The sequence below is a fragment of the Cebidichthys violaceus genome, unplaced genomic scaffold (genome assembly GCF_023349555.1).
Source record: "Cebidichthys violaceus isolate CVI_PGR_0920_01 unplaced genomic scaffold, fCebVio1.0.p SCAF_21, whole genome shotgun sequence".
NCBI classification, from domain to species: domain Eukaryota; kingdom Metazoa; phylum Chordata; class Actinopteri; order Perciformes; family Stichaeidae; genus Cebidichthys; species Cebidichthys violaceus.
This window is the reverse complement of record NW_027176384.1, coordinates 4124924-4138566: the sequence shown is the minus strand read 5'-3', so window position 1 is coordinate 4138566 and position 13643 is coordinate 4124924. Positions and strand designations below refer to the sequence as shown.

Here is a 13643-nt window from a genome sequence, read left to right as displayed (position 1 = left end):
CCAACCCAACGTTTATGAACGGACTTCAACACACGGATATAAACGAAGTAAGACGCTCCAAGATAATGTTTTATGTAAATCACATTCAGTCGCTGCTTGTTTTAAAAGCTGTCTGGACAGGGAGGTGGAGCTATCGCGTGACCCGAGTGCGCGAGTCTCGCGGAAGCATGGTTCCAGCCGTCAGAGCGGCAGAGGGAGAAGGCTTGTCCCGCGAAACCCCTCAGTCCAATCAAGCATGTCGCTTCTGCAGAGACTTCTGCTCCCCAAACACCGGAGGCTGCGAGGTTACCAATGATTTCACCGAGCGGCGGATAGAAGCGCATTTGTCGAAGCAAAGGAAAATGTCTCGTTGGACTCGGTGCCCGCTGCTGCTGCTCTGTCTTCTCCTGGCTTGTGAAGTTCAAGCGCAAGTGGAAAGTGAGTTACTAGACAGCAATTTAATGTAACAGCTACTTTCACTTTTAGCGACGTATTTTATCTTTCTCAATCTTTAAATCCGACAAGTATTGAGTTATATAGTAGCTAATGTTAACAATGTACAACAGGTAACGTGTTAAGTTAGGTTAAATGCCGTTTAGTGACTCCTTGATACTGCATGTAAATCACTGGAGTGTCACTCGGTTGAACTTGTTATTGCTGTGTAGCTTTAGCTAACGTTAGCTAGCTGTGAAATGTCACATTTTCTCACAAACATACTCGGGGTCATGTTTATTAAGTCCAGTTTAACCCCCTAACAATTAAAAAAGTGAATTTAATTTAGTTATATAGGGGTTTTGAGAACGGGTGTATGTTTTACATGTTTTAACAGGCTATATGTCAGTGTAAGGAGATGTTGTGGGGGTCATCACAGAGCAATTCTAACAAGAATAGTGTGTGGTATTCCTGTGATATTCATATTGGGATGTTAATAGAATATCAATAACATGCCTACTGGACGCTCCAATGTCTCTGCTGGAGGGTGAAGTCACAGATGATGGCTTTGAGGCTCAAGTAACTGGTGATTTATGTCACTTTCTGCAACTAATTTCCATTTAGTCAGGGTGAAAAAAGCCTCTCTCAAACTTTTTGAGGCCCGCTGAAATCAATCAAAGTGAGATGAGGAAGTGTCACAGTGATGAGTGGAAGAAGCTGCTTTGGTGAAGTCTGATGTTTGTTTGACAGATGTTTAAGTCAGTTTAATATATATATGGTCAAACTACATGTGCGTCGTCCACGAGTGGACGGTTGCTGTTGCAGCATGATCATCTGAAGTGGTCATGGTACAGTGTTATGTGCTTTTCTGCACATTCCCACTTCAGATAGACGGTTAATGGTTACTTAAGAGTGAGTACATCCATAGTGGATTCATTATTACTGTTTGATCTGAATAGAGAGAAAAAAACAAAAAACAGCATTGACGTAAGCACATGATTAGAGGATGATGGGCTCCACTAATACTGGCCAATCCAAAGGTTTTTAGATAAAAGTGGAAGATAACGTCGAAAATCACAGAGGACTGACAAATGATTTTAGTTATGTTACTGAATGTCACAATGGTAATATAGGTTTGTATATATTTTGAAGTGTTTTTGACAACAAACCTCCTAAATGAACAGCTGACATGTTCTTTAAAGGCAAGCAGTTTTGTAGGCCAGAATTAAACATTTTAAATAATTGTAGCCCACTGCAATCTGGACGTTGAAGAAGTTTATACAGCAGTGTTAGATTCCTGTCAAGCTGTGAAACAACTACCTCGTTACTCAACACAGAGCGTACTTCTCCATTCAGCTCTTTTCTTCTTCTGTAACATCCTCCTTGATGGGCTGCTGACCTGTTTTCAGGTCACCTTCTTGGCAAAGCACCAGCTGCCATCTGTGACCTCAGGCAATAAACAGTTTACTCGATGTTGCCTGGTGTTGTCGCTCGGAATCACTGGAGCAGGTTTATAGGCAGCACGCTCCAACCAATTTGCCACAATAACGCCATGTGACCAATCAGACTTTTCCCCTTCTCTGTCGCAGACCGGGTGATTTTCCTGCCGGGAACCTTCCAGAACGTGAACGTCTCCCGCAACGAGACGGTGCAGGCCGTGGTGTCCCGGATCGCCTTGGACGTGGCCTACGTCACCCTGCAGTTCCACACGCAGCACCGCAACGCGACGCTCTCCTACACCAGGGTGAGAAAGTGCTGACAGACACTTTTTTTTTTTTAGCTCCTACTGTTGCGGTAGCACCTGTGACAGACGACTGACGGACATGTCTCTCATCTGAAATAGTATTTGCTTTCTTGCCAAGAGTTATGGGAGAAGATCGATATCACTCCCTTGTCTGTACACTAAATATGAAGCTACAGCTGGTTAGCTTAGCTTAGCAGAAATCCTTTAAATAAAAGGAGACAGATAAGGTCCCCCTGCATAGATAAAATAAAAAAAATAGCAACATAATGTGACTCTGTTCTTTTCTTACATGATAATTCCTTTATTTAAGAAACAATTAGGCTCTATCTTTTACCCGTCTACCATGATAACGAGCAAGACGGCTTTTATTTTAGTGAGCTGCTGGAGGTAAATATTTGGTCATCTGGAGGCAGGTGCATTGTAGTGCTGAACTGAATGTGATGGTAAATCATCTCATTGTTTTCAACCAGCCGCACCTTTTCAGTCGCGTTACCACTAGCTTAGCACCACTGGTCTGAAAGCACACACTGCTGGCTGGCATGTTCTTCATGGTGCAGAGATTGCACTGAGCATGACATTGCTCTAAAAGTGGATGAAAGCTCAGTGGTGTTAAGAGTATCAAATGTTTAATGTTCTGTTAAATCAGCAAATCAAAACGCCTCATCATTTTTCTAGAGTTTCTCCACAGCCTCAATCGAGTGATTCTTTTAGTGGTAACAGTTATAAAAAAAGCAAAGTAAACTGAGAAATTGGAGGTATGCTTCGTGTAGGAGCAGGCAGTTAGTTCTACCTCTGATGGATGAATGAGGCTTTGTGAGCGAGGTCGTCTGGCCCACTGAGAGGACTGGCAATCAGCTGATGTGCAGTCCACTGGTCATGAGCGGCAGACAGGGCGGCCCTGAGGGGGAAACCTGCTGGCGTCGGTCCCACAAGTCTCAGGGGACAGCTCGGTGTGAGTCCACGCTGCACAGACTAAATTAGTTTAGCTTTATTTTGTTTTCCTCTGGTGATGGAAACGTTGGAAAACAAGAGAAAGCCAAACAGTGGCAGAAAATGTCTCCTGCTGACGCAAATGGACGTCAATGCTTGAGATGGAGCCGATCAAAACGACCCAAATCTAAAGGACGTTCACAGAGAAAAAGAGGAAGTGAGTTTTCAAACAGAAACAGACGGCGTTTAATGAGTGAACGTGCACTCTATTCACTTTCCTTTTACATTGTTATCTCCATTTCACTTGTTTCCTTTTCCCTTTTATTCTTTTATCGCTCCCGCTCACTGCAAGTGGTAAACCACAAGATCCTTTTAGTGTTTGATGTTATTTGGTTTATTGTTGCTCATGACCATCCATTTTTACTTCCAGGTAACAAACTAGATGCATAAAACTCTACCAGATAAACGTCAGTATGTTTTAGATGGATATTATATGTGGCTTCATACTACATACAGTTGTGGTCAAAAGTTTACATACACTTGTAAAGAACATAATGTCATGGCTCTCTTGAGTTTCCCCGTTATTTCTACAACTCTGATTTTTCTCTGATAGAGTGATTGGAACAGATACTTCTTTGTCACAAAAAACATTCATGAAGTTTGGTTCTTTCATGACTTTATTATGGGTTAACAGAAAAAGTGATCAAATCTGCTGGGTCAAAAATATACATACAGCAGTGCTAATATTTGGTTACATGTCCCTTGGCCATTTTCACTTTAATTAGGCGCTTTTGGTAGCCATCCACAAGCTTCTGGCAAGCTTCTCGTTGAATCTTTGACCACTCCTCTTGACAGAATTGGTGCAGTTCAGTTAAATGTGATGGCTTTCTGACATGGACTTGTTTCTTCAGCATTGTCCACATGTTCTCAATGGGATTTAAGTCAGGACTTTGGGAAGGCCATTCTAAAACCCTAATTCTAGCCTGATTTAGCCATTCCATTACCACTTTTGATGCGTGTTTGGCGTCATTGTCCTGTTGGAACACCCAACTGCGCCCAAGACCCAACCTTCGGGCTGATGATTTTAGGTTATCTTGAAGAATTTGAAGGTAATCCTCCTTCTTCATTATCCCATTTACTCTCTGTAAAGCACCAGTTCCATTGGCAGCAAAACAGCCCCACAGCATAATACTACCACCACCGTGCTTGACGGTAGGCATGGTGTTCTTGGGGTTAAAGGCCTCACCTTTTCTCCTCCAAACATATTGCTGGGCATTGTGGCCAAACAGCTCGATTTTTGTTTCGTCTGACCACAGAACTTTCCTCCAGAAGGTCTTATCTTTGTCCATGTGATCAGCAGCAAACTTCAGTCGAGCATTAAGGTGCCGCTTTTGGAGCAAGGGCTTCCTTCTTGCACGGCAGCCTCTCAGTCCATGGAGATGCAAAACACGCTTGACTGTGGACACTGACACCTGTGTTCCAGCAGCTTCTAATTCTTGGCAGATCTGCTTTTTGGTGGTTCTCGGTTGACTCTTCACCCTCCTGACCAATTTTCTCTCAGCAGCAGGTGATAGCTTGCGTTTTCTTCCTGATCGTGGCAGTGACAAAACAGTGCCATGCACTTTATACTTACAAACAATTGTTTGCACTGTTGCTCTTGGGACCTGCAGCTGCTTTGAAATGGCTCCAAGTGACTTTCCTGACTTGTTCAAGTCAATGATTCCCTTTTTCAGATCCATGCTGAGCTCCTTTGACTTTCCCATTGTAGCGTTTGTGGGCGTTTGTATCCAATGAGCCCTATTTAAATGGCCTCAGAGAAGTCACCAGCTGTAGTCACTCATAATCACTCACAAGAAGTTAAGAGGCCATGCTATGAAGCTCATTTCATTGACACAACTTTCTAAGTCACCAAAATTGCTAATTCATGTTGCTGTATGTATATTTTTGACCCAGCAGATTTTGTCACTTTTTCTGTTAACCCATAATAAAGTCATGAAAGAACCAAACTTCATGAATGTTTTTTGTGACAAAGAAGTATCTGTTCCAATCACTCTATCAGAGAAAAATCAGAGTTGTAGAAATAACTGGAAACTCAAGAGAGCCATGACATTATGTTCTTTACAAGTGTATGTAAACTTTTGACCACAACTGTATAACTGGACATTCAGAATGCGGATCACCGACTATGTTTGCATATTAAAAATATTCATTTTTTTTGCCCTTATGACAACAAGAAAGGCGATAGAGTAACCGATGGGTTTACAGACAAGAGGCCGTGTGTCGCACTCTGCTGACTGCGCTGCATACATGTCCAAAGAATGCTCCTGAAACCTGGATGATATCGGCCTATCACACACGACTCGATCGTAAAAAGGCTCCATTCGAATAGGATTAAGGCCTAACTGTAATATCCAAACAGAATAAGCTGTTTACAAGAATCAGATTCTGAATATTGCCATACTCTGAATAACGGTGGAATGTTAGTGTGCATGTAAACGTAATCACTGTGGTATGCGTTTCCTGGTCATACTGCTGTTTTGCAGTTTCTCTCTGTGGCGTTTTTTTAAAAACAATCAGTGTAAAACCACAGCAAATGGAGTGTCACTACCCACTGCAGCGCTGTCTGACGACAACAACAACACGAGCTTCACACAATGGAGTTACTGTATGAGGGGTTGGACTGAGAGTCGTACTGTGTGTGTGTGTGCACAGTGCTTTCAGTGTCACATAACATGTAAGTCAGCTCATGCTCGCTGCAAAATATATGATTTGATCCTCGAAAATGATACCTAGCCCTCTGCTGTCTGTCACAAATATCACAGTTCCTTTGATACCAGTCATTTCAACCATTTTGTTTTTACATTAGGTAACACACATCCTATTGTCAGAGAGCTAGTTCATGTGAGCTGAGAGTTTACCAGTTCAGGATGTGGTGGACTGCGTCATACGCTTCAGACACACACAAACCCATTTGGTTAAATTGCTGATAATTAATAAGGTATGGCTTTAAATTAGCACTGTAATTTGCAAAACATTTTAAAAAACAATTTATTATATTTATAAATTGAAACAACTAATTTGTTTTGGAAGTTTCGTAACCCAATTTATTAGCATATTACAGTTGTTTATAGACATCTGGTATCAGTCCGATAACGACTCAAATATGTGAATCAGCAATCTGTGACAATGGTATTTAAAATAAATAAAAATTCTGCACATTTATATATCTATGTATTTCTTCTGGGTTTTTTTTTTTTTTTTTGAAGGGGTCTATTTTCAGCTGCAGATTAATACACCTTTGGTTACTAGCAAAAAAATACGTTCATCATGATAAAAGGAACATGTCACCCAATGCAACAGTGTGGCTCATAGACGTGTTTTCATAGTTTTTGAATAGCGATGGAGCTTTGTGTCACACAGGAAGAAGACACACCAGACTTATTGTTTGTTTTTCATGGGATTTGTTGACAACAGTCAACATCAGGTCAACTGATCTGTGAGCTCAACCCTTGGACTTATTTGAACTTCTTACTCGCTTTGCCAGTGAAAAGAATTAATCCACTTTATTAGCAACTAATACAATTTTTTCTGAATAAGATTCCATTTATTTTAGAGAGTGTTGAAGACGCAAACAGTCTAAAGTATGTTGTTGACTTTTTGGTCAGCAGAGTCTATTATTAATCAGTTATCATAAACTCAGCCGTTATAAAAACGTCACTGCCTTTAGGAGTGCAGTCTGCTGTGAGTGAGGTGTACTACGAGTTGATTACACAGTAATCAACCCTGGCTAGCAGGAGATTGTCTCAACCCCTTGCCATGAACTTTTGTACCGATACCCTTTAGTTACATTCATGTCCCCCTGAGGATGAATTGTAATGTCCTTAATCTTTCCTCAGGCACCATCGTCAGGTCAGAAATTGGTTGGTTTCTGACCAAATACTTGCAAAACAAGTGTGATGTTCCCATCAGCCTCGGCTGTACTTTGAGCCAACCAAAAACCCTTAAAAAAAAACCTGCTGACTTTGAGACGATGGTTCCTGCAGAACTCTATGGCCCAGGTCTAGCTGTACGCCGCCTTGTTTTTAAAGTGATTTTGCTTGTACTGTTTATTTGCTTTTGCATTTTTCCGCTGACGAGGTGTCGATGTGTCCGTGTGGTTCAGGTGCCGGGCCCGGGTACGTCTCTGACAGCGGTGGACTCGGGGCTCCTGTCGGCCCTCCAGCCGAGCCAGGCGTCCCTCTCCTTGTTTCTTTCTTCTCCCGATGAGGACACTGTGGCGGGCACCGGGGTCATCCTGCCGTACAGCAATAGCGGTACGTCTTCTGAAACACTGGATCATGCTAAGCTCCTCTTCTGATTTGTGCCACTCTATCCGAGTCTCGTGTGAGAAGTCAGAAAAAACAAGGAAGTTGCAGCTAGAAAAAGTTACAAAAAGACACTCAGTTGGTGGTTAACTTTTGACTTAAGGGAAGCTCGTGCAGACCATGAGTGAACGCTGGCATTGATTGAGCGTGGTGGCTCATATGCCGTCCAAACAACAAGTCATCCTGATATAGCAGGGCACCACTAAACCCTCAGGAGTGGTTGTTTTTTTGTCTTCTCTTGGCCTCACATGCCCGACGCAGCAACTAATAATGAATTTGATCTCTTTTCAGATCCAGTCCCTGGAGCTTGTAACACGGAATTCGACCTGGACATTGACCCAAACGTCTATATCCTCTACAACCTCTACGAGACCACCATCTGCTTTGCACCGGCGAACTTAGGATACGAGAGGTAACGCAATATTATGTGCTCAACTTCCTGTTAGGCTTGTTTAACCCTGTCCAAAAAAAACAGTACCTGTAGCCAAACCGCCTCGCTGTTTATTTGCTTTGAAATGATCTCGTGCTCTCTCTTCCTCCTCCTTCTCTGCGGCTCATAGTACTCGCTTCATTTTCTCAAGAACGTCTGTTATGTGTCACAAAGCCGTCTTGGTGCAGATAAACAAGAGGACTCGTTCACTCGTTGAACCATTTCCTGTTGTGTCATTCATTACCTGCCAGTGTTCAGCAGCACAGACTCCACTCTTGTTAAAACTCTCGTGAGGTTTGGTTTATCTGAATGACTACGGTTGAATGACTGCTTCCCTGGAGGAAACGGGTTTCTGATTTCTTGCTTGTTGGGGTTTGTGGAGGGAATATCTTGCCGTGGAACAATTTGAAAATGCCAAACCGCGTGCATAAATGTGTCAAATTTAGTTTTCGGCTCATTACCAACAGTGGTGTGGACAAATACTAGGCTCTTTGTTTGTTTTGTTAAGCAGTCGGTTCACTTCAGTTAAAGCTCGACTTGTTTGGCGAGTCTGACGGCAGAAATCTGCAATTAAATCAGGTGAGGAGTCCACATGATGACCACGACTACCACGCTTCCTCAATTCCCAACCCGAGCCGTTAGTCATTACAAAGCTTAACGTGGTTTTGAGAATCAGTCATATGTTCACGCTGAAAAGTGCACATGAGCAAGGCACTGAGCCTTTCCCTCATTGTAAATCATACTAGAGGAGAGCCTCAGACAAGAAAGTACATAATATACAATAACATAATGAGTTATTATAATAACTGAAGGCAATGTGATTTGTTCTGGCTCTCCATCAGGGGAGAAACTCCTCCGGCCTGCGACCAATCGACAGAGACCAACACGCGCTGGCGGCTGCGGTACGACGTCTACCAGTACTTCCTGCCTGAGAACGACCTATCAGAGCGCAGCCTGTTCAGTGGTATTCAGGCTGTGGCGGACATCCAGGGCATGACGGAGAACGGCAAACGGGTGGGACACCACGAACACCATCGTTTTTCTAGTTTAATGAAAGTAATGACAAGGGACAGAAGCACAACAGCCGACGTGCTGCTCGCTGACCCCCCTCGTCTCCCTGCAGGTCATGACGCTGTCGTCCTCAGACATGAGCACGGCGGTGTTCAACTCCATCCCCGGTCAAGGCGTCATCTACTCGGTGGTGGTCAGAGACCCGCTGATGAACACCTCGGCCTCCTACGTGCCCGTCCACACCTACGCCTGCAGCTTTGCTTCCACTCTGGACGGCTGTCAAACACTCGGTGAGCCCCCGCGTGTTCCACATCCCGGATGTGTTGCTCACTGGTTTATTATTCCAACGCTTGTGATCTTACATTTTCAGATTAATTCATTGTTTTTGCTATCATCACGCCCGAAACAAAAAATAGAAACAAGAAACAATCTGCCAAACGTTAGCAGCAGCTCAGCTCGCAGCCCCTCCGAACAGCATCAGAGAAACAGAATTCAGCAGTTTCACGTTAAAAATCAGAGTGTTTTCAGGTTTTAATCACCAGGTCTGTTTGTTTTAGAGAGGAAGAGACCTCTGCTGATAATTCGGCTCCCGTTAAAAACCTCCTGTACGATAAACACTGAAGAAATCCTAACTGGGAGAAGCTGACTGCAATGGTGGTGAAGACATCTCCCATGACCCCACACTACTTCAAACCGACTCTCTAGTTGATTGATTGATTGAGAGACCCCATGAGCTGAAATACAGAAAATCAGGAAGCTTTCTGCAGAGGTTAAGGAATGCTGTGAGAGAAGGTTTGACCTTTAGCTACTCAGTTAATGATTTATTTTATTATTTTGTTTTTAGGAAAGATCTCTACAAAGATTTTCTTCACCATCGCTGGCTTTGCAGGCCTGTTTGTCTGTTTCTTTGGTCATCGATTCTTTAAGTGTGGTGAGTAGCATCTCTTTGTGTCTTTATTGTTATCAATAACAATATGGTGGCTGATTATGAATAAGCCATTTGCCCATTCGTACATCCATTATCCGGGTCGTGGGCTTAGCAAGGTGATCTAGACGTCCCTCACCTCAGTAGCACTTTCGAGGCGATCCCAGCCCAGACGAGATCTAGAACCCTTCCTGCGTGTTCTGGGTCTGCCCGGGGGCCTCTGGGTCGACTCTGGGGGCCTCTTAAAAAGGAGGCATCCAGGAGGCATCTCCAAAGGCAGAGGGGTCCCAGGGGAGGGGCTGGACCAATAGCGATCCACAGACCCTTTATAAAATCGTCTAGAAAACAGTTGTAGCGAAACTGGGGCCCCCTTCTGGAACCAGACCTGGGAAAGGGAGCTAGGTGGTGAATCTCTGGTGGCTGGGTCTTATTAAATGGAGTGCCGCCCTGTGGGCCCACTACTCGTACGTATAGGCATTGGGATCAGGTGTATTGCTGGCATCACAGACTGGCACTCGGGATTTAATCCAGAGTGAGTTCTAATCTTGGTGATTTTAGCTGTATTTATGTGTGTTGTAGTTTACGTTTTCATCTAACAAAGCATGGAGGCAGCAGTGGAATCTATAAAGGACAGTTCAGCCAGTTCATTATTTTGTCAATGAGATTCAAGACTTAAGAATCCAGCACTGTGTTCTTAAGTCTGAGAAAACAGAGCTCCCTATTTTTACTCCGACTGAAGCAGTTATGTTTTGGCTTTTTCCCAGACACAGTTCACTTCAGGGTCAACAGAATAGATGAGTGGGAGTCAGATAGTCAGATGTCATGTTTGTGAGTCTTGAAGTTCCCCATAGGGCCGCAAAAAAAATTACTCGAATAGAAGCAAAGCTTTGGTGTGGACGCTGTTACTTAATCTCTGTAGTTTTCATCTGCAAGTATGTGTAGCTAGAATGAATATCAGGAGCGGCGCTGGCCTGCCTCTCATGTGGTCTCCCTCTCATGTGACGCCGAAACGTTTTTGCTCTGTGAACCCATGACTGTGATCTGCTGCCGCCGCTGCTGCTGCCAGTGGTTCTGGAGGATGCGGTGGGTTTATTCTGTGCAGACTGATCAGAGACATGTCTGTCCTGGTTCTACTGTGACGTGTGAAGCCACTGCATTTAGTTTACTCTCTCTCTGTTTCTGCCTCTCTGTCATGCAGAGCTGTTTTGCATGGGATTCAGCTTCGGGACGTTTTTTTTCTTTGTGCTGATCACAAGGACCACAGAACTGGACTATGACAGTGAGTCGTCCCACACACACACGCACGCACGCACGCACGCACGCACGCACGCACGCACGCACGCACGCACACTTTGATCAGTCTCAAAGCTTTCTGTCGGTTGGCATGATTAAAGCCAGTATGTGAGAGTCTGTGTCTCTCTGCAGTCTGTCTGGCCGTGTCGGCGGTGATCGGTGTGGTGGGCGGAGTTCTGCTGGTGATGAGCTGGTGGCGGTGGGGTTCCGTCATGGCCTGCGTCGTCGTGGTTGGACTGATGCTCGGCTTTCTCGTCGCCTCCATGGTCCTCTTCACTCCTCTCGGTAGGAAAAAGCTGCTGCAGTGACTTCAGCGTCTCTTCAACACTGTTGTGTACGATACATACCGAGTGCGTGTCTGTGTTCCAGGTGACCTCGATCTGTTCAGACAGTCGGATGCCGTTTTCTGGGTGACTTTCTGCTGCATCATGGTCGCCGTTCCGCTGTTTTTCGTGCGTTGGCCCAGAGAGGTAACTGATCTGAGAACAGTTCAGAACGGAGACGGCCCGCTGAGAGTCAGTGCTGTGTGATTTTAACATTTTACGCAAGACTGTTGTGCAATGGTTTAATCTAAAAACATATCTTGTGTGGTTTATAATAATGTTATTATTACAGCACATAAAGCTCAGTGAAACAAGACAGACAGAGTCACACACATTTCCACGTATATGTTCAAACAAATATAAATAAGTAGGTTACAGATCAAATCTAACAGGATGTAACCATCTCTGTGACTTCCTGTGTGTTTTTTAAAAGGCTGCAGAAAAGCTGTCTGACTTTTTGTCATGGCCGCCCCCTCACAGCCCATCTCCAACGAGCCCAAAACCGTTTCAAACCACTGAGGAGCTTGTGGTTGTGATTTTTTTTCATGCTTTACAGTCAACCGAATCCCTCCATCTAAATAAAAACGTAAGAATGAAGGAATGTTTCTCCTTTATCTTGACCAGTGATGTTTTTTGTGTTTCTTTGACATCAGGGAAACATCGTCACGTGCGGCGCCGTCGGTGCTTACGCCGTGATTCTGGCCATCAACGCCTACGTCTACACCAGCCTGTCCTTCATCACGCTGAACATCCTCAAGCGCTTCCTCAACAACAACTTCAGTGCCGTGTTCACCGACGTGCCCTTCCAAGCCATCGGTGAGTTTACAACTCGAAAAAATCTCAGTAACTGTTTGGTCTCAATCTCAACACCATCTCCTCCTCCCGTCGTTCCAGACTACGCCATGATCACGGTGTGGGTGGTGCTCGGCGTCGGCGGCGTCGTCCTGCAGCTGTACCGCGAGCGCACCCGCCCGTTCTTCCCGCCCAGCCCGTACCTCATGTGGCTGCAGGAACACGAGCGCCGCAAGACCAACGTCCTCGACCCGAGCCACCACTTCCCCCCGCTGCCCAACCGCCTCCTGGCCAGAGCGCGGCAGCTCACCAAGAGGATGGAGCCGGCCGGAGAGCACACGCCTCTGCTCCTGTAAGTCGTCTCTGGGGGTAAAGAGATCCCTGTGCTGCATATTGTACTGGAGAGTTCTGGGTGATCTGGAGGAATGTTGTCCCTCATAACCGGTGCTGGGACTTTAAACCCCAGATCAGCTGACTGAAAGACGGTCCCAGTAGGAATGCATCATAAATAACACGGAGAGGTTATACCACTGACACTCTGCTGGTGGATTTTTAAAATCCCAAAAAAGTTTTTTTGTACAAAGACTCTGACCTTTTGTTTTTATTTAACACTTAAAATGACATTTGAACAAATCACTGAAACTGTTCAAGAAGATGGTTAAACTTTTAACAGGTGAAAGTGTATGTGACGATTTTATGTTTTAGACTAAACTCTAAATGTGCCGTTTAGCCCTGAAAGTCCTACAGTAGTCACACAGGTCAGTAAACTGAGGATGCGCCTCACAAACAAGCCACAAAAGAAAAACTGACAAAGTGAATAAATATTGCACAGTTTTTACACGTTTGCCTTTACACAGAACAATGAACACACTAGGTCATTCACTGTGTGAGAATAGTTAGTTTTCCCCTCTTGCTCTCATGAGTGTCTTTGTTTGGACTGAACTTTGCAGTCTGGTCAGTCTTATTGTTATTTGCACACTGGATTTTAACGTACCGGCTGTGACGGTGCTGATTGAACGTCTTTAAACTGCCTGCGTGCCGTGACTTCTCAGGGTTTCACGCTCAGCTTTTAGACCACAATGCATCAAGACCAGACTCTGTCTTCAAGCCTGTAAGTATTTTATTTGTTTTTTTTTTTCTTTCTTTTTTTGTTTGTGGACTTTTTGAAATAAAAAAAAAAAATAAAGACATGTTTATGAAAAACACAGCCTATAGTTCTTTCCTTCAGAAAAAACTAATAATTAGGTCTTGTTTCTTTCGTTAGTTATCACAGGGATGAATAAAAAGGTTTGGCTCATGTGGTTTGCATTTTATGCAAGAGTGCATTTATTCCTCTCTTGCCTTCTATAATCCAATAGATTTATATTTATGCTCTGTTATTTTATTGTACTGTATATATTGTGCATTTCCATACGTAATA

The 13643-nt window shown here is 44.1% G+C and overlaps 1 protein-coding gene across 2 annotated transcripts; it reads left to right on the top strand.

Moving 5' to 3' along the window:
• Positions 1-142: 142 nt before the first annotated feature.
• tm7sf3 (transmembrane 7 superfamily member 3) lies at positions 143-13426 on the top strand. Of its 2 annotated transcripts, XM_068716971.1 has the most exons (12): positions 146-417; positions 2001-2155; positions 7248-7398; positions 7741-7861; positions 8722-8893; positions 9003-9180; positions 9735-9821; positions 11014-11094; positions 11241-11393; positions 11478-11578; positions 12085-12247; positions 12326-13426. In XM_068716971.1, the coding sequence occupies exons 1-12, from the start codon at positions 168-170 to the stop codon at positions 12577-12579; spliced, it is 1866 nt and encodes a 621-aa protein (XP_068573072.1). In that variant the 5' UTR covers positions 146-167; the 3' UTR covers positions 12580-13426. The 2 variants fall into 2 exon arrangements, with proteins under 2 accessions (XP_068573073.1, XP_068573072.1); XM_068716972.1 differs by lacking the exons at positions 11014-11094; positions 11241-11393; positions 11478-11578 and having other exon boundaries at positions 143-417.
• The last annotated feature ends 217 nt before the right edge of the window (positions 13427-13643 follow it).